Source organism: Lagenorhynchus albirostris, chromosome 13 (genome assembly GCF_949774975.1).
Source record: "Lagenorhynchus albirostris chromosome 13, mLagAlb1.1, whole genome shotgun sequence".
In the NCBI taxonomy this organism is placed as follows: domain Eukaryota; kingdom Metazoa; phylum Chordata; class Mammalia; order Artiodactyla; family Delphinidae; genus Lagenorhynchus; species Lagenorhynchus albirostris.
In genome coordinates, this window is record NC_083107.1 from 11,496,212 (window position 1) to 11,516,509 (window position 20,298).

The window sequence follows — 20,298 nt, forward strand, 5'->3', positions numbered from 1 at the left end:
TTGAGTAGAGTTTCCTGTGCTATACAGCAGGTCCTGTGCTATACAGTAGGTACTATATATTTTATATATAGTAGTGTGTATATGTTAATCCCAATCTCCCAGTTTATCCCTCCCTCGTACCCCCTTGGTAACCAGAAGTTTGTTTTCTACATCTGTCACTCTATTTCTGTTTTGTAAACAAGTTCATTTGCACCCTTATTTTAGATTCCACATATAAGCGATACCATATGATATTTGTCTCTCGGTGTCTGACTTACTTCACTCAGTATGACAATCTCGAGGTCCATCCGTGTGGCTGCAAATGGCATTATTTCGATAAGCTGCATAGTTTTAAACTACAGTGATCACGGCTAGAATTTTGGTGTTTTAAGCCTTTGTAAGTGAAACGCGGATTTAACGTCACGGTGGTCCTCAGGGTGCAGTTGTGTGGCCTGCTTTTCGTGCGTCGTTCTATTCGGGTGCGTCCCCTGTCCTTCGCCCCTTCCGGTGGGCCCTGGACCGACGGCTGGGTTTCGGTTAATTCCGTGCCTTTCCTTTCCCTACTCCAGAGTAAGCTCTGAGAAGGGGCCACGCCCCGATCTCGGGGCTCCTCCAAGGTCAGGCCCAGGTGCGCCGGGCCCGGCCCTAAGGGTGTCTTCTCCCCGCAGTCGCCCTCGAGGGCAGCGAAGCGGGGGACCCTGCCTTCAGCCGCGCGCCGCGATGCGCGCAGGTGGAGCGGACGCAGCACTGCAGCTGCGAGGCCGGATTCCACCTGAGCGGCGCCGCCGGGGACAGCGTCTGCCAAGGTAGGCGCGGGCTCGGCCGGGGGAGGGAGGCGGAGCGGGGGACGCTGGGGTTGCCGGGAGAGGGGCTCCAACCTGCAGTCCCCCCCGGGCGCTCCCCGCCCCTGCCCAGGGGCCGGGTGCGCGCGGGCCAGCGGCTTCCTGGGCGTGGTCTCAGAAAGGCCCGCCCACCTTGCGGCTTAGGTAAGTGTGGCGCAGATGGTTGCTAGGATACAGCTAGTGCGGAGACATCAGGGGCGGTCCTAAGAAAGCCAGACTGTAGAGAAAGCAGCCAGGGGTCCCCGGTCTCCCCCCAGTCACGCACACTCGTCTAGGAGAGGCTTCAGGCCCCTTATCCGCTCCCTCTTGGCTGGGATCGCAGGGCAGGTGGCAGGGAGGAGCTAGAGTCGCTGTGACCGTAGACAGACCCTCGCTCCCCGCACTCCGCCCCCCGGAGCTGTGCAGGGGCCTGGGCTCATTCTCTGGTCCCTTCTCGGCTTAGCTTTACTGACTGGCCCACTTTTTCAAATCTCTCCCGATTATTGAAGTCCCTTCTGAAAACAACTCAAACCATTGGTTCAAACCTAAGAACTGGCCGTTTGGTGCTAACAGCCTCATTTTAGAGCAGCAGAAACCCTCTTACACCACTCCTAAAGATGAGGAGGGTTAAGGTGGGGCTGGGAACCAGGGTGGGAGTCTGGGTCTGCAGCCCCACGCCTTCCTCCCTGGGCTGCTGGGCCTGACTTGACAGCCTCTGCAGGGTCTCCCCAGGTAGACATCAGCCTTAGAGGAGCTGGCCTAAGGTCGACCACATCAGACCCCTGACTCCTCCCTTCAGCCCTCGGGGTCCTTGGCTTCGGAGAAGGGGGAGCGCTCCTGCAGGCTCTGCCGGGGATAGGGCCTGGTGGCCACACCCCACCCAGCCAGTTAGCCACAGCTGCCAGAGATGGTGACACAGCAGCCATCCTGGGTCACTGTTAGTGGCCGCCCGCCTGGGGGTTCCTGGAGTCATACTGGGCATTTCTGTCCCCAGATGTGAATGAATGCGAGCTCTACGGACAGGAGGGGCGCTCCCGGCTCTGCATGCACGCCTGCGTGAACACCCCCGGCTCCTACCGCTGTGCCTGCCCCAGCGGATACCGGACCCTGGCCGATGGCAAGAGCTGTGAGGGTGAGTGAGGTCGTGGCAGAGGCAGGTGGTCCCAGACGATGGCTCTGAACTACTGGGGGAGGAGGAGAGGGCAGAGGGCTCCTCCATGGGCTGACATGGAACCTGAGAGAACAGGCAGCTCCCCAGTGACGTCCTAGTGGGGCTCCACTGCGGGGCTCAGAGGAGTGGGTCACCTGGGACTAGAGGGAGAAAGCATCCAGACAGCCATCACCCATCATCCATCCATCCATCCATCCATCCTTCCATCCCACAAGTATTCACGAAGGCCCACGTAGGATTATGCGGAGGCTGGGAAGAAAACCAGCCGCCAGCCCGGGAACTCACGTGTGAAGGGAGCAGAGAACATATAAAGGGCATGATATGAGCCATGGAGGGCAGACTCCTGGGCCCTCTGGCTGAGGAGGCAGGTCTGAGAGAAGTGTTGTGACCAGTAACACTCGTCCGTGCCCTCCAGCACCTCTGTAACCTGTCATGGCGGGGGGAGGATGGGATCCAGGGAGGGGAGTTCCCCAGCACTTCCACCAGATCTGGATTTCAAATGGTTAAGGACGACCGGGCTTCCAGTTTTGAGAATCAGCATTGGGTATTTGGAAAGTTCACTGCGTGTGGAGCATCTGATTCCAGTGCCCGTCGGGCCGTTCATGTAGTCCCGTCAGTGATGGAGGGGGTGTCGGGGGATCTTCACCCTCACTGGGTGTCCGGTATTTCAGATGTCGATGAGTGTGTGAGCCCGCAGCACGTGTGCCCCCGGGGTACCGTGTGCATCAATACGGGTGGAGGCTTCCAGTGCGTCAGCCCCGAGTGCCCCGAGGGCAGCGGCAACGTGAGCTACGTGAAGACCTCTCCGTTGTGAGTATAGCCAGGGGCCACCCATGGCTGAGCACGTACATCCCTCACCCAGGCCTCCTGCGGGCTGGGCTGCATTCTTCCTTCTGCGTTCTTGGGAGAAGGTACAGTTATGTCTGATGAAAGGCATGGAGCTGGGAGTCTGGCTTCTCAGAGCTCCCATCTCCCTTTAGAGGTTGCATTGAATGCACTGCGCACTTAAGAATGATGTTCTGAGCACTCCCCTGCTGACAGGGAGGCCACTGGAGGGAAGAGGGCCATGATGAGGTGGCCAGGAGGCAGGTATATGTTACACAGGTTCAGGAGAGGATCATTTCCTGTGTTCACATGGTAAGTGTACACTCTGCAATATATTACTCTGCTTTTCCACCGCTACTAGGAAGTTCGATTTCTAGTAACCTCAGCACCTAACAGACTTTTTTTTTTTTTCAAAAGGTGGGAGACAGGCTTTTAAGGAGAATAACTGCAGCTATCACAAAGTACACATGTTTTCTTCTGAGAAGGAGATCACAGGAGCCTTAGATTGTCTTTAGAATGCACTGGCCTCGCTCGTTTAGCTGCCTGAATTGCTTTTAAGGCTAAAGCAGATGAGAACCAGCAAGAAAGTCGGTGGCGCTGAAGAGTGGCAGCTACTCACTGAGAGTGTCACGTAGTGAAGGGACAGAGAGACCTGTATGTCAGAGCCTTTGGGGACATCCCCGATTAACATCTGGAAGGGCTAGCTGACCTCCTTAATGGTGATGATCTGAGTCACCAAAATCGCTAAATTGCATCTGTCTCTTGCGTTGGACAAGGTAGAAAACTATCAAAGCACTTCCACACCACCCTTGGCTCCACATGCCTGAGGAAGACAGGGTGTCCTGCTTTAAGAGTGAACAGTGGGGGAACTCCCTGGTGGTCCAGTGGTTAGGACTTGGCGCTTTCACTACCGTGACCCGGGTTTGATCCCTGGTCAGGGAGCTAAGATCCCAAAAGCCCTGGGGCGCGCCCCCCCCCCAAAAAAAAAAGAACAGACACTGGGTGTTTAGAAAGCCCACCACATGTGGAGAACCACATTCCAGGATGTTGCCAGCTAACTGCTGGGGTCTCAGCACGTGTAGAAGGGGCACCTGCTTTGAATGCCCGCACCGTTGTTATTTAGTCTTCCCCGGCTTTATTTTTCTGTAAAAACGGTAGTAATAGCATATATAAACATGCATGCACACCCGGACGTACATATACAGGTGAGTCATGGCCAGGCCTGACGCCAGCCACACTCACTGGCCTGTGGCTCTGGAGCGCCCGTGGCGAGGGACCCGTGGCTGGGTCACTCTGGTGGCCTCTGCAGGAGGGCGGGTGGGCAGACAAGCCCGGTCAGAGCAGCCCCTCCTGACTTCCCCCAAGGCTGACGGCTCCCTACATTTTGCCTCTCTGCTCCAGCCAGTGTGAACGGAACCCCTGCCCCATGGACAGCAGGCCCTGCCGCCACATGCCCAAGACCATCTCCTTCCATTACCTCTCTCTGCCCTCCAACCTGAAGACGCCCATCACGCTCTTCCGCATGGCCACGGCCTCAGCCCCCGGCCGGCCTGGACCCAACAGCCTGCGATTTGGGATCGTGGGTGGGAACAGCCGCGGCCACTTTGTAATGCAGCGCTCGGACCGCCAGACGGGGGAGCTGATCCTGGTCCAGACCCTGGAGGGACCTCAGACACTGGAGGTGGATGTTGACATGTCCGAATACCTGGACCGCTCCTTCCAGGCCAACCACGTGTCCAAGGTCACCATCTTTGTGTCCCCTTATGACTTCTGAGGGTGCCATGGGGTCACGGTGCGCAGCAATCTGGGCTCATTTCTCTTCCTCAAAGACTCAGCTGCGGGCGTTGACTGCGACAGACATCTCTCCCCACCCAGCCCACCGCCCATCTGCCTGTCCCCCATGTTCCTAGGGCAGCGCCGCACTCTGTCCCAGGAAGTGGCACCAAAGCGCAGCCCCAAACCCAAGCTACTGCCATCACACGTTCTTCTGCTTTAAGGCCCTCGCCTTAGGTTATGCACTTTTGCAAATTGGTTTTTTTTTTTTTTACAGAGGAATGGGCAGCGTTTCAAAATGCTGTGTTGAGTGGCATTGTGAGCTTGAACTAGATAGGGAGGGAAGAGCTTATGGCATGTGTCTGAGATGACTGTCCAGCCTCCTGTATTGTTATAGTCAAGCCTTGTTATGAAGTAGTTCTGGTCATGCTGAGGGTCAAATCATGCCCCTGTGCACGTGGCATGGGATGGGGGGGCAGGGTTCCCTTCCACGACCCAGCACGTTCTTGTCTGCATTCCCCTCTGTGACACGCCTGCCAGCCTTCTCATCAGAGGGCCGTGGCAGGGCCTGGTCCCCAGTGCGGATTCATCCAGATCGAGGAACCAATGTTCACGTGTAGATTTTGCCTGAATTAATTCCCTTTCGAGAAATCATATCTCAAAACGTAACCTGCTATTATAACTGAAGAAGTCAAGTCTGTGGCTCATCCCTGCCCACCCGGCCTGTCCCTGACCGTGAGCTAGCCCAGTTCCTCCTAGGAGGGGGTACCTGGTCCTCCTCCTGTCTAGGCTGGACCCACTGGGATAAATGAATAAGAAAACACAGCCCTTTCCAAGGAATACAGTTTCATGTTATTTGGCAAGGGGCTTCTAAAACTTTTTATAAGGTAGCACTGCAAACACATAGCGAAGTACAGACAATAGAAGGAACCCCACGTCCAAATCACCAGCTTCAACAATCACCTCACGGCCAATCTTGCTTCATCTCTGCTCTCACCCCACCCCACGAAGATTTTGAAGCAGATCCTGGACCTCACGTCATTTCATCCGTAAATATTTCAGCATTATCTCTAAACCATAAGAACTTTAAAAAAGCATAACCTCAATATCAATGACACCTAAAAAATCAGCAGTAATTCCTTAATGCCTTCAAATATTTAGTCACTGTTCAAGTTTCTGAGTGGCTCGTGATTTTTTTTGTTTGAATTAGGTCCATGCTCTGTAATTTGTTGATTCACTTCTTAAATCTCTAATCTGTAGCGGTGGTTCTCACGCTTTAGAATATATTGAGGTAACCTGGAGGCTTGTTGGAAGAAGCCTCCTTTGTCCTTGTTAGAAGGTCCTTTGTCCTGTAGAATTTCTCACAGTCTGGGTTTTCCTGAGTCTGTCTCTGTAGTGTCTTCTTTTTTTTTTTTAACATCTTTATTGGAGTATAATTGCTTTACATTGTCTGTAGTGTCTTTTAACATGGTCCTCTGTCCTATTTATTTCTTATATATCAGTAGTTATATCAAGAAATTCAATCAGACTCCAGTTAGGTTTATTTTCGCAAGACTACTTTATTGGTGGTGATAGGTTCTTCCAGGGGGAGCTATTCCACAGCTAGCCCACCCACCTGTCCTGGACTTCATCTCTAGTTGCCTCTCTTTTCTGATGTTAACAACTATTGATGATTATTCCATAGATCCCACTACTTCTTTAGGGGTTGCAAATAATATTCTAGTGCTACTGTTTCTTCGTTTATTAGCTGGCATACCTTATAAGGAGAAACTTCCTTTCATCAGTTATTTGGTTGCCCTGAGGTTTGGTTTGTATAGTAAAGACTGGATAAATTTTTTACTTCTTCCCCTTTGTCAGTTTCCAAGGTGGTTCCCTGGCATCTTTCCAAGCTGTCCAGGGAGAGTTGTTTTCTTCCTGGAAACATTACATTACATTATGAACTCACGGTTTAAACATATTTGATATGTACGTTTCAATCCATTGCAGTTCTTATCTTTCCTGTCACTCAAATTGTCCTCTTTGGCTCTTGTGAACTGCTTCAAGTTGGCTGATTCTTTTTGACATGACCCTAGTGGTCTCTAATAAGAGTTTTGTAGTTATCGTGTATGACAAGACATTTCAAGCTCATCTTGTACATGCTCCAGCCCTGAAGTTATCGATTTTTTTACCCAGGGATCCCTGGTTCCTTTCAGTGGGGAATGGTCATTAGAGATCAAAATCTGAGTGTAAGGAGGGCTCATTGGTAGTGGTTTGGCCATTGTTTCTTGGTTTTAGTGGAAAGAGCTAGGAAATAAGTACTATTCATTTTGTTTTAAGAAGAAACACTACATGAGTTTATACTGATACTTCCAACCCAGCTCAGGAGTACAGGGTTTTTCATGTAACCTCATTGATCTTACATCTGCTCTTCTCTCTCTCATTCTGAAGACCTCCTTCTCAAAATCACGAAAATAATTATACATTGTTTTAAATCCTCAGAATAACAATGCAACGATAACAAAATTATCATCCAAAAATTACTGAAAACAGTTAAGATTTTTCTTTCTCAGTTCTTTTTGTCCTTAGGGTTTATGCTATTAGGGACGTACAATCAAATAACTTGGAATAGTTCCTCTCTCTGTGGTTATGCCCCAAGCTTGAATCAGGGTTATGGTTATTCACTTTGTTTTGCTTAAATTTTTAGAGATTGCTTTTTTATTTTAATTTTTAAAAGTAATTGTGTAAACTGTTTACATGGTTCCAAAGTCAAATTCACAAAATGAGCTGTAATCAGAGAAGTCTATATACTAACCCAGTCCCCTCCACCCTACGTCCTCCTTCTACCATAGATAATCAAGTTTTTTCCATTTTACCCTTCCATTTAAAAACATATAAACACATGATAAATGATAGCATACTAATTCATTTCACACTTTCCTTGATGTTGCTTTTTTTCCTTAACAATATATTGAATATTATCCCATAGAACCAGATAGAATGTTCTCCTATAAAATGCTCCATTATGAGGACATACCATTGTTTATTCAACCAGTCACCCTTGATTGACATTTGGGTTGTTTCCGGTCCTTTGCTATTAAAATACTGCAACGATATGCACTTGCCTTTTTGCATTTTTGCCTCTCTATCTCTAGGGCCAATTTTTCCTCCATAAGGATTATACTACTTTCTATCCCCACGAACAGTGTATGAAAGTTTGTGTCCTAAAACCAAAGAAGGCCCCAGTGGTGTCCCCAGTTCTCACATCTGTGCATCCACCCGACTCCGCTTTGGAAGGGCGGAGAAGCCTGAATGGAGGGCTGTTCCACAGCTAGCCCACCCACCGCTCCTGGACTTCTGAGTAGCAATCAACATTCACTAGGAAGACAAGAGGGACAAGCCAACTGGATCACTGGCTCCTGAGGGATGGAAAGTTAGCTAGGTTTTAAAAAATCATCTTATTTTTAAAATGTCATACTTACAACACTAGCAAACTAAAAGGAAAATAAGCCGAAAACAGAATATCACTGCATGGTCACAATAAACTGCATGGTCATGGTCACTGCTTGGTTTATTGGGCATCTGAGCATGTGCCCCAAGGAGAGACATGGTCAGCCTTGAATGGGTCCACCAGCCACTGACTCAACTTTCACCAAGCTCACAGTGCAGGGAGAGAAAAGTGGACTTCTACGACTTTTACCTTGAACAATGAAAATCTGTAGGTGTTTATAAGCTGCATAAATATTCCTGGATATCTACAGTGTTCCAGGCACTGTTTTAGTTGTTCAGAATACAATGGATGAGAAGATGGACAGAGACCCTGACCTCATGGTACCCTTACACTATAGCAAGCGAGAAGATAATATATATACACAAGAAAAGTGTGTGATTTCAAAGATAAGATGAGTGCTATGAAAATAAAGGCAGCAAAAGAGGGTGGTCAGTATATACTAACTGTATGCATAAGTATACATAGATATATCATCCACGTAGCCTAGGTGTTGCAAACACTGTGATCGTGTGTGGCGACAATCAGATTTCATTTCCTGGTGTTTGGAATTAGGACTCAGAATCTCAAGGGTCTGAAGGAAGTCGTGATGTAAAGCAAGGCCTAGGATGACCACCTTGGGCTCACCTACACAGAGAGGACGACGATGCTACGTGGGCAGAAAGGAAACTTGCAGGGAGGGAGCCTAGTTTTGTGTTCTGATTATTACTGCTGTATAACATATCCCCAAACTGAGCAGCTTAAAACAATTACTTTATCATGCTCATAAATTCTGTGGGTCAGGAATTCAGAGAGAGCACAGTGGGGTGGTTTATATTTACTCCACAATGTCTGTGCCTCCCTCAGCTGGGAAGACTCCTTGGCTGGGGGCTGGGCTTACCTGAAGGGGTCATTCACTCACTTGCATGTCTGGCCTGGGCTGGGATGACAATGGGAAAACTATCCTTGGACTCTCCTTGTGGGTTGGCTTTCTCAGAGCATGGTGGCCTCAGAGTAGGCAGACTTCTGACATGGCGGCTCAGGGCTCTTAGAGTGCATGTCCCAGAAAACAAGGTAGAAGCTGCATGGCCTTTATGCCCCAGCCTCGGAAGTCACGTAGGGTCACCTCCGCCACACTGTTGGCCGACACAGTCACAAGCAGCCACTGGGTCAAGGGAAGTGGACATGGGCCCGGGACCTCACGGAGTTGAGTTGAACTGAGAGGTTTCAAAGGATTTTAGGGCCGTGTTCTAACCGTGCCACTCCTGCTTTCCTGCTTAGGGCTCCAGTGCCTCCGGAAATCTGGCTTCTGACCTGTGGGTTTCATCAGACAGCCCTTTTGGGTGTTCTTTGCAAACAGATGATCCCTGCGTAAGACAGGGTTTATACGCAGGCTGGGAGATAAGATCTTCACATATCTCACCAGGGACAACGGGAGAAACAGAGTTAAAGTCCCCATGCGTGGTGCTACAGGTTCACCAAGCTCAGAGGTCGAGGGAAGGACTGGGACCAGTTCATGGAGGAGCTGGCATTGAAATGGTTCTTACTAGGGAACTCTAGTGGGACATGCAAGCCATCTCCCGGTATACTCACTCTCACAAGGAGCATTTCCAACAAAATCCAGCATCAGCAAAGCCATGGCAAGGTCAGCTGACATGCACACAGGAGAGTATGACTTGGTGAAAACTGGGTTTGGGCTGACAGAATTTTCTGAGTCTCACCACCACCTCCAGATGAAAAATCAGATTTTCTCCATCTAGTTCTTTACCTCCAGGAAGCTCTTTAGATATACTTTTTAGAGGAAAAACAGGCTCCATGGTATGTATACCTTGCTGACCTGAGCCAGGATCCACAACCGTCATGTGGTGGCACTTGGACAATATCTCGCCTTCCTTTCCTTTACAGTTGGCCGAGTGGTCACACGTGGTGCTGGAGATAAAGATCTCTGTTTCTTAGACACATCTGTCCTCCCCACCCAAGCCACCAAGTTCCATCACAGGGAGAGTTTGTTTTGTTCCTCACCCCTTGCCAGAGTCCTGTGGGCTAAGATGAGCTATGCACTCATTCCTCCCTTCCTGCCTTCAGCTGGCAGGCAGTGCCAAACTTGGCTGGGGACTGGGCCTGGGAAGCTGGAGAAAGGGCACCATCCTCTAAGGGGTCCTTCTCACTCCAATGCTGGCTGTACAGTGGTTTGGAGTCTGCCCACGGGACAGATGTAACTCTGCAGAGTCACTTGGCCACGTGGAAATTCAACACACTCCATGTTCAGTCATGACCACTGTTTCCCTGAGTGCGGCCGGACCTTAGTGGGCAACCCCAAATCCCAGAGCCCTGAGTGAGCCGGCCCCCGCCGACCTCCTGGACCACTGCTTGGGATGCTACCAAATGCACCAGCCTCCTTCCTCCCCCTGGACTCTGCCAAGCTCCTTCCTACCCTGGGGCTTCTGGATCTGCCGTTTCCTGCTTGCTCTGCCCCTTATTCTGTTCTCCACTTGGGTGGGTTCAAAAGTCCCCTCCCCAGAGCGGCCGTCCCAGCTGCCCTTGCCAATGCTGCTACCCATCCGCCATCCCTCTTGATTACCTTTCCCTGTTTCGCTTTCCTCAGAAGTACTTTTCACTATCTGAAATGCTATTTGTTTACTGTTTTCTGTCTCTCCCCACAGCATGAAGCCTGTTGGATGCCCATCCAATATCCATTTCCCTTTTCCACCTTCCATAAAGAAAACTGTTTTGCTCAGAGCCCCTTCCCTCCTTGTTATGAGCTGAACTGTGTACCCACACCCCAATTCTGATGTTGAAATCCTAACCCCTAGTACCTCAATGTGACTGTATTGGGAAATAGGGTCTTTAAAGAGGTAATTAAGTTTAAATGACGCCATTAGGGTGGGCTCTAATCCAACAGGACTGGTGTCTTTATAAAAAGAGATTAGGCAACAGACACACACAGAGGGAAGACCGTGTGAAGACCCAGAGAGGAGAAGACAGCCATCTGCAAGCCAAGGAGAGAGGCCACAGAACTCAGCCTTGCTGACACCTTGATCTCAGACTTCTAGCCTCCATAATTGTGTCTTGGGTCCTTCGTGATGGCAGCCCTAGTAAACCAATACACTCCTCATTCCAGCCTGTGACTCGGGTAGGCGATCACCCACCACCCACCCTCCAGGCTCCAAGGCAACCACAGTGAATGAAGGGAACGGCTTTCTTATTACATGGTTGGAAAGGTCTCTATCTTTTCCACTGAATAAGAGGGAATATGTCATCATGGTTGCTGCTGGAAACCATTTTACGGACAATGAAAGAAGCTAGTATAAGGAAAAAGCCTCCTGGTGAAAGGCAGAGCCAGATGGAGCTGGGGTCCCAATCGAAATACCCCTGGAAACTTTCCTGCCTCTGGACTTCCTGTTACATATGATAATGGGGTTATGGTTTAAATGGATTTGAGATGGAATTCTTGTTGTTTGTAGCCCAAAGCATCCTGGATCTAACTGGCTGGAATCCCAGCTCCATGAGAGCAGGCATCTTTTTTTTTTTGGCCGCACCGGGTCTTTGTTCCAGCATGAGTGCTTCTCTACTTGTGGTGCGTGGGCTCCAGAGCACACGGGCTCGGTAGTTGCGGCTCGAGGGCTTAGCTGCCCCGCGGCATGTGGGATCTCAGTACCCCGACCAGGGCTGCAACCTGCGTTCCCTGCATTGGAAGGTGAATTCTTAACCACTGGACCACCAGGGAAGTCTCGAGAGAGCAGGCATCTTGTCTGCACACCTGCTGATGTAGCCCCAGCACCCGCTCTCCCCGGCAGGTGCTCAACACTTGCCTAGAGACTGATGACTGGAGAACCTTAAATCATGAGGACCAACGTGAATGCATTAAGAGGGGCCACCCATCGCACCCACAAACAACTTGGCTTTAATTTAGTTTGTAAAGATCAGGGCCCTGAGGCAGTGGGTTGGGGAAGGGACTATTAGAAAGATGAGTAGGAGGGAAACAGTAGTGAGAGCCTCCTGAAGATGGAAATCCTTAATGGAAACCCATGGACAAGGTGACAGACAAGCCGCAAAATGTTGGGTTGGCCAAAAAGTTCATTCCACTTTTTCCCAATTGGCCAACCCAATAAAAGAGCTGGCGATCAGGGCAAACACTGGCAAATCTGGCCAAATCGCTCCTATTCTCCCACCTCTGGGCACTTCTGCCCCCTTGTGGTTCGGTCACACTATTGCAGAGTTCTTTCCCTTCCCTGATGGCATCTGGCCCCACTCAGGTGGAGGCTGCGCTGACAGCTTAGGTGCCTACCTGTGCGACACAGTGAACTGCTGGCCCACGATGTGCGCAGCATGAGCAAAATATCATCCTTGGCTGTTTCAAGCCACAGAGATTTGAGAGCTGTTTGTCACTCCAGCATAACTATCCTGACTGACGCAGGGCAGAAAGGGAAAAAAATAAAATAAGGGAGAATCCCTCCATCACTGAAGATGAGATCGTGCTATGGACTGAGGGGTGGGATGAACTCAACTCCTTATACGTGCTTAACACCAAACAAAAAAGCCACACACACAAGTGATACCTTAAATTGCAAAACTGGGCTACGGTGGTATGTCTCAAAGGCTGAGGTAGGCTTCCCAGCAACACGGAGGAGTTTTAGGAGGCCCCAAAGGCCCAACCTCAGTTCTACTGCAACCTCTTGCCTCGGGAGCAGAACAGGCCTTGTGTTTTGGCGGGACTGTGTCCGCCAAAAAGGTATGTGCGAGTCCTAACACCTGGTACCTGTGAATGTGACCCTGCTTGGAAATAGGGATTTTGCAGATGTAAATAGTTCATTAAAATGAGGTCATAGTGGATTGGGGTGGGCCTTAACCCAATGTCCAGCATCCTCATAAGAAGAGAAAACAGATGCAGACATACACAGGGAGAGAAGACAGAGGTAGAGATTGGAGTTAGGCTGTCACAGCCAAGAAACGCCAAGGATCGCCAGTCACCACCAAAAACTAGATAGAGGCAAGGAAGGACCATCCCTTAGAGCCTTCAGAGTGTGGCCATGCCTACCCCTTGACTTTAGACTTCTAGCCTCCAGAACTGAGAGAATACATTTCCATTGCTCTAGGTACCGAGTTTGTGGTCCTCTGTTACAGCAAATGAACACACCTTGTATCCTGGCCTCCTCTGCTGAGGGTCAACCATCCCACCTCACCGAGGGAGGGGGCACCTCCATTCTGGGGAACTTGGACAGCCACCCAGTGCCAAGCACACTCTTCTCTTCAAAAGCCCACATCCCAGCCTGGTCATCCTTTTCTTTGTCAATAACCTTGGAGCACTTAAAAGTGATAAAAAAAACAATCACCTTATTTGTGTAATTCCTGCTCAGTTGAGAGTCAGAGAAGACCATTTTGCAATGAGTGCAGAGTCACGTTGGGGACATTCAGGAGGCTAATTTTCAAACATTGTGGCCTTTTTTCTTTTTTTTTGAAAGAGAAGTTGACTAATTTTATAACCAGCAGTGACATAATTCTACTTATTTCAGCAGTAAGAGCTGAAACAAGGGGCTCAATCAGCATATTTCATAAAGAGATTCACTGAGTCCGGGGATAAGGAAGGACTTACGGACTCTTAATCCCAACCCTGGATTATGAGCCTAGAAGACTGGACATGAAACCAAAACCATTCTCCCCTCAGGGTCTGCAGGATCAAAAGCTTCCTCTCGCAGGGCTCCTCCCCTCCCCACAGCCCCTACCCTGGGTCCCCGGCACCCCTACCACCTATCCAGCAACATTCCTGCAGCAGCAGGAGATGCGGCTCTCCCCCCTCCACCCACCAGGACAGTGCAGCCTCAGAAGTCCCCTCCCCCATGGTCTACAGTGTATGAAACTGCTGTCGTTCACAGCAGGGGACATCGTGGAGCAAGTGAAGTACCAGATAAAGTCAGGTTCTGCCCTAAAAACCAGAATGCAAGGCCTGCATTTCCTTTTTCCTCTGACACACACAGAAGGGGAACACAATTTATAAGCTAGATCAATAGTGAGTCAAGGGACTTCCCTGCCGGTCCAGTGGTCAGGACTCTGCACTTACACTGCAGGAAACACTGGTTCCATCCCTGGTAGGGGAACTAAGATCTCCCAGGCGGTGGGACGCGGCCAAAAAAAAAAAATTGAGTCAAAAGAAATGGACAGGGGACTTCCCTGGTGGCGCAGTGGTTGAGAATCTGCCTGCCAATGCAGGGGACACGGGTTTGAGCCCTGGTCCGGGAAGATCCCACATGCCGCGGAGCAACTAATCCCGTGCGCCACAACTACTGAGCCTGTGCTCTAGAGCCCGCGAGCCACAACTACTGAGCCCGTGCACCACAACTACTGAGCCTGAGCTCTAGAGCCCGCAAGCCACAACTACTGAACCTGTGTACCACAACTACTGAAGCCTGCGCACCTAGAGCCCGTGCTCCACAGCGAGAGGAGCCACCGCAGTGAGAAGCCCGCGCACCACAACGAAGAGCAGCCCCCCCACCCCGACTTGTGTAGAAATCAGCGATTTTTTAGAACATGGCTGCTCTCATCTGCCGATGCTGGACTTCAGCTGCAACATGTCCAGCCTCCAGCCAACCCTGCTCGCTTCAGACTGGCCCCCACAATTTGAATTGGCCCTGGCCAGTCCATCCTGTTACTGAAGGCAGTGGTTTTTGTATACTGACAGGCTCCCTCGGTTTGTCTCAAGTCTGAAGTCAAGGGGAGATTCTATTGGCAACCAAGGACCTCTGTGCAGTCCTGAATGGCGGGTTTTTCCTCCAGTTCCAGGGCTTGTTCCTATACTTGGTGCTCCAAAGTGTATAGTTATCCCGCCCCTTAGATTGTCTAGTTGGTGAATATATTGTGCAGTGTTAAGTACATCGCACCCTTAAAGCTGTTTGCCCATTTTGTCTTTATTTCAAAAATCTGAACAAATGACTAGCATATACTCGAACTCTTGGTGAAATTTAAATGTTAATAAAATAGTATACACCCCCCCCAAAAAAAAAGAGTAGCCCCCGCTTGCCGGAAATAGAGAAAGCCCACGCACAGCAACAAAGACCCAACACAGCCAAAAATAAAATATATATATATATATATATATATATAAAATAAATAAATTTATAAAAAAAAAAAGGACAGGAATTCCGCAGAAGTTCCTTCAGAGTCGGGGCCTTTCCTGAATCTGAGAAACCATCCTGCCGTGTCCTCGGGCATCATGCACGCAACGCCCTCCCACTGCTGCACAGGAAGGTCATTTCCTAGCATCCCTCCATCTCTTACTTGCCACACTTTGATAAGAGCGAAAAACTGCTCGGCTGCCAGCCAACCTTAGGGGGAAACCGAAAATTGAAACAGAAGCCACAGCTTTTCAAAACAGGCTGCTCTGGGACTCACACCACCCAGAAACTCCACCCATTCAGAGCGTGAGCGTCGCAAACTCTTTTAAGTGTAAACTCCTAACACCAGCTCACTCACAGGGACAAGACCACCGGCTCTTCCAGCAACTCTGTACTTGACAAATTCTGCCCCACTCCCGCCAAGGCCATCCCAGGACTGACTCAAAAACTCTGTTTATCTTTCCCTCACTCCCTCCTGTTGAGCTGCCCCCTGTCCCCAGAAATGCAATCTCTGTCTTGATGCAGCAAATTATAAACCTGCTTTGTGGACCCTAAGGGGGTGCCGGGTGGTCTTTGACTGATGGGCACCAACCTCCAACGTGAGCAACCAGGGATCCACCTGCTCCCCAGATCCACACACACCGGTAGGCGGTGACCAGCTGGGAGGCGTGTGCGAGGTAGCTGGCGGCTGGTACTAGTTAAGAGGCCCAAGTGTGGAAATGAGAAGGAACCGTGCCAAGCGTGGAGGGCCCCTCACCCGTGCACACGCACATGCGAATGTCACACAGAGGGAGGTGTGTGCACGCCGGGCTGACACACAGGGGAACCTTGCTGCCAGCCACTCGCCTTCCTTTCTGCCTGTCTGGGGATTTACTTGAGCAGAAGGACCCATCAACCCCATCTGCGCTGTTTCATGGTTTGGCCTCTACCACTTCAAGTCTTAAACATTTTAAGAAATCACTTTCATTCTTTTCACCTAAAGGGCCACCCTTCTTCCTATGGTTGGGGGAAATATTTTAATGATTAACGACTAGTGAGTGAGGGCCTTTTATGTGCCTGATTCTTGCAGGGAATACAGCCTTCAACAAGATAGAGACACCGCACACCCCCTGTAACAGTTCCAGAATATCAGGGAGGGCAATTTAAGGGGTGTGAGGGCTGCTGAGCCCAACGGAGGGTGGAGGGCGAGGGATGCCCTTGCCTTAAGTTCGCTAAAGCTGCCCCCGACACAGAGAAAATGTGGGTGAGGCCTCAGAGGAAAGAGGGAAGGCCAGTGAGGGCCTGAGGCCATGGACACAACTGCTGGCCTGAACCCCCATTCCCCACTCCTGTAATTTGACCTGGACGGCTCTGAACAGACCCTCGCTAATTCGTGGGTGGACCCAGGAGGCCGGTTCCATGGTCCTTCATGCAGCTGCAGCACCTCAGCCACGGTATCTTGCTGAAATTTGACAGAACAAAGGCCGAGGGCAGCAGCAGTGTCTCCCCGTCTGCTCCTCCTTCCCCTCTTGCCTTCTGAACCCCCAGCTGGAGGGGCCCGCACATCCCATTCGAAAGTCAAGGTCATTTTCCCCCTTCTTTTTTCTGGTGCAGATCTAGCTGGAAGGCGCATCCCCAAGAGCACAGCCCTGCAGAGCTGCTGGCGGTCTTGCGGGAGGCTGGGCGGCTTCTGTTTCCTGAGGGGCGGCTCGCATCACCTCCCCAGCTTGGGAAGAACATAGAACCCTTCACAGCTGCACAAGGACAGCCATTCAGCCCCCGAGACAATCAGGAATTCACTGGGACCAGGTTTTCCTTCTTCATGGACTGAAATGACTGTTTTATGTGCCTCTGGCTGAAATAAGGAGCATTTCTGTTGATTCCGGGTTCACCTAACTGAGCTCAGCTCCACGAGGAAGTTGAAGTTGGCTTGCAGTTCTCAGGCACACAGAAGGCTGAAAGAGCTGGTGTGTCAGCAGATATGGGCTGAATCACAAATCTGTTCAGGAAGTCCAAGATTAAAGTCCAGTTTATATTATTATGTAACAAATTTACCTGCCAAGCAACACATCCAGGCAAATAAATTGGAAATATTTTTGCGCAGGATACAGCTGGGATACAAAACTCATATTTATTTAAGACTTATGTGAACGGTAAATAAGGCCACTTCTGTGGAACCCCTGAAAAAGGCAGTTTAAACATTTGGAGCAGGAACGAAGGCCCTAAATACTCAGGAATGAGGAGCATCCTGCCAGGAAGATGAGTTCCTGGACCGCCAGGCAGGAAAGGGGGATTCTGAAATAAAAGGACTAGGAAAATGGCACACATTCAGTCTTCATATCAAAGATAAATATTTCTAAAGTACAGGCGTGAAAAAAAAAAGTCAAATACTTAAAAGTGAACTGTTGGGGCTTCCCTGGTGGCGCAGTGGTTAAGAATCTGCCTGCTAACGCAGGAGACACGGGTTCGAGCCCTGGTCTGGGAGGATCCCACATGCTGTGGAGCGACTAGGCCCGTGAGCCACAACTACTGAGCCTGCGCGTCCGGAGCCTGTGCTCCGCAACAAGAGAGGCCGCGATAGTGAGTGGCCCCCGCTTGCCACAACTAGAGAAAGCCCTCGCACAGAAACGAAGACCCAACACAGCAAAAATAAATTAATTAATTAATAAACTCCTACCCCCAACGTCTTCTTTAAAAAAAAAAAGTGAACTGTTGTTACCACTTCTGGAATGACAGACTAAGAATCTCTGAAACCTACTACTCCATAAAAGGCATGAGAGAACACTGGCAAAAACAGTGAAGATCAACTTTTGCAGAATTCTGGAAATTAAAGCCTTACAACAATTCAAAGAGAATTTACTCATGAAAAACAGCTGCATCTGGGTAAAACGCCTCGTGACAATGACTTGCCCTAATCCCATTCTCCTCTCCCCAGCTCCACAGCAGCCTTGAAAATCAAGAGCCCCAAAATGACAACTGAAGACCAGGACCCATACTCCCCCAGACCAGGCAGAAGAGATGGGGAGCTCCTCAAAAGCCGTATCCACTCCTCCCTAAATTGTCTTTGATTTGTATGACGGTTCACACTACATCCTCAGGGCCTGTCTTCAGCTGACCAGACTCAAAAGCAATAAGCACATCCAGCACCCAGATCTTGGATTGTAACTACTACAGATTTTCCTCGACTTGCGATGGGGTTCCGTCTCAATAAACCCACTGTAAGCTGAAAATATCATAAGCTGAAAATGCATTTAATACACCTAACCTACTGAACATCGTAGCTTAGCCTAGTTTACCTGAAATGTCTCAGAACATTTACATTAGCCTATAGTTAGTTGGGCAAAATCATCTAACGTAAAGCCTAATCTATAATCAAGTGTTGACTATCTCATGTAATGTACTGAATACTGTACTGAAAGTGAAAAACAGGAGGTTGTCTGGGTACAGAATGGTCGTTAAGCTCTCGGTTGTTTAGTCTCATGTTGCAGGGCTGCCCATCATGAGAGTGCGTTCTACCACATACCACTAGCCCAGGGAAAAGATCGTAACTCAAAAACCCAGGCATGGTTTCTACTGAATGCAATCACTTTCACACCATCGTGTGTGAAAATCACTAAGTGGAACCATTTTAAGTTGGGGACTGTCTTCTCAATTAAAAGGAATCTGGGCTCCTTAGAGAAATGGCCCATTCAAGGGCCAAGGTAGGAACATACAAAACAAGCCTGGAGCACCTCTTCCAAGTTCTTAAAGCTGTCGGCAGGATTCAGTAATTTGTGGTTTTAAGACTGAGGCTCCCGTTTCTTCCCTGTCGTTCTGGGTACAGTTCTGGATACAGTTCTGGGTACACGGCCCTCTCGAAACAGGGCAGCTTACTTCAAGGCTAGTAGGGGAATCTGACGCTTCTAATCTTTGACTTCAGGAAGAGCCCAGTCTCTTCCAAGGATTCATCTGATTACTTAGGCTCCACCTGGGATCATCTCCCTTTTGATTAACTCAGAATCAACTGATTTGAGATCTTAGTTACACCAAAGGTAAAAACCACTTCATCTTTGGCATATAATATAAGTTAACCATGGGAGTGAAGTCCATCCTACTCACAGTGATGCTCACACTCGGCAGGTTATACAGGCTGTGTTCACTGGGGACGAGGAATCTTGGGAGCCGTCTTAGAATTCAACTTCCCACAAAGGGGGTGGGAAAAAGGGAGGATACAGGGAATCACTTGTTTTCATTAAAAACCTTTTTATGTTTTCGTAATTCATTAATCCAAAATAAATCCCATAACAAATTTTATTTCACAGTAAATTTTTCTCTATACACATATGTAATTTCATTTAAAAATTACATTCAACCAAATCTAAATGTCAGTAACTTAATAAGAGCCACCATTTTTAATGCACCAATAAGAAAAAATAACCTGCCAATGAAAATATGATATTCTATCAACTGTAAAGTACATCCCAATTTCAGAGATGTCGACCACAAAAATAAATACACTCGTTTCTTACTGTGTGCTGCCTGCAGGAGCCCGGACGGTGAATACACCCTCCGGTGAGGAGGGTGGTGAGTGGGGACCCATGGCCTTCGGATGGACAAAAGTAGCTTATCCTTGGCTCACACGTATTAGCCTGTCTTTGGCTGCAAGTAATATAAAGCCCAAATCAAAATGGCTTAAACAGTAAGGAGAATATATGATTTCATGTGCCGTAACATGAAATCTGAAGGTTGGCTATCTCCTCTCAAGAGCGGAGAATTCCATGGTTCAGTTGTTCTCACGGACCCAGCTTCTTCCCATCTCTTTTCTCTGTCGTCTTCAGCTGCTTAGCTGGCTCCCCTTGAGGTCCCTAAGACAGCTGCATCAGTTCTGGGAGTCTATTTAGGCATGGCAACGTCTAACCTCTTCCCGTCTATCTCAAGAGATGTTAGCTTCTCCAGAAGCACACCAGAGGACACGAATTCGTATTTAAAGCTTAAACTGGGGCTTCCCTGGTGGCGCAGTGGTTAAGAATCCGCCTGCCAATGCAGGGAACACGGGTTCGAGCCCTGGTCCGGGAAGATCCCACATGCCGCGGAGCAACTAAGCCCGTGCGCCACAACTACTGAGCCTGCGCTCTGGAGCCCGCACACGACAACGAGAAGCCCACGCACTGCAACGAAGAGTAGTACCCACTCACCACA

The 20,298-nt window shown here is 49.5% G+C and overlaps 2 protein-coding genes across 3 annotated transcripts in view; one reads left to right on the top strand and one right to left on the bottom strand.

Moving 5' to 3' along the window:
* Nucleotides 1–4,628, top strand: part of FBLN7 (fibulin 7) — a 45,407-nt gene extending 40,779 nt beyond the window's left edge. The window contains exons 5-8 of the mRNA XM_060170071.1: nucleotides 648–785; nucleotides 1,795–1,932; nucleotides 2,643–2,781; nucleotides 4,198–4,628. Of these exons, the coding sequence (XP_060026054.1) occupies nucleotides 648–785; nucleotides 1,795–1,932; nucleotides 2,643–2,781; nucleotides 4,198–4,570 (788 nt within the window). The 3' untranslated portion in view covers nucleotides 4,571–4,628. The remainder of the gene's footprint in view (nucleotides 1–647; nucleotides 786–1,794; nucleotides 1,933–2,642; nucleotides 2,782–4,197) is intronic.
* The window catches only part of ZC3H8 (zinc finger CCCH-type containing 8), a 59,383-nt gene that overhangs the window by 1,538 nt on the left and 37,547 nt on the right, over nucleotides 1–20,298 (bottom strand). The window contains exon 9 of one of the 2 annotated variants that reach the window (XM_060170073.1): nucleotides 15,031–17,119. The exons of the other annotated variant lie outside the window; for it this stretch is intronic. The gene's annotated coding sequence lies outside the window, so the exon portion shown is untranslated. Of the gene's footprint in view, nucleotides 1–15,030; nucleotides 17,120–20,298 lie in introns of those variants that run through there. 2 annotated transcript variants of the gene reach the window in all.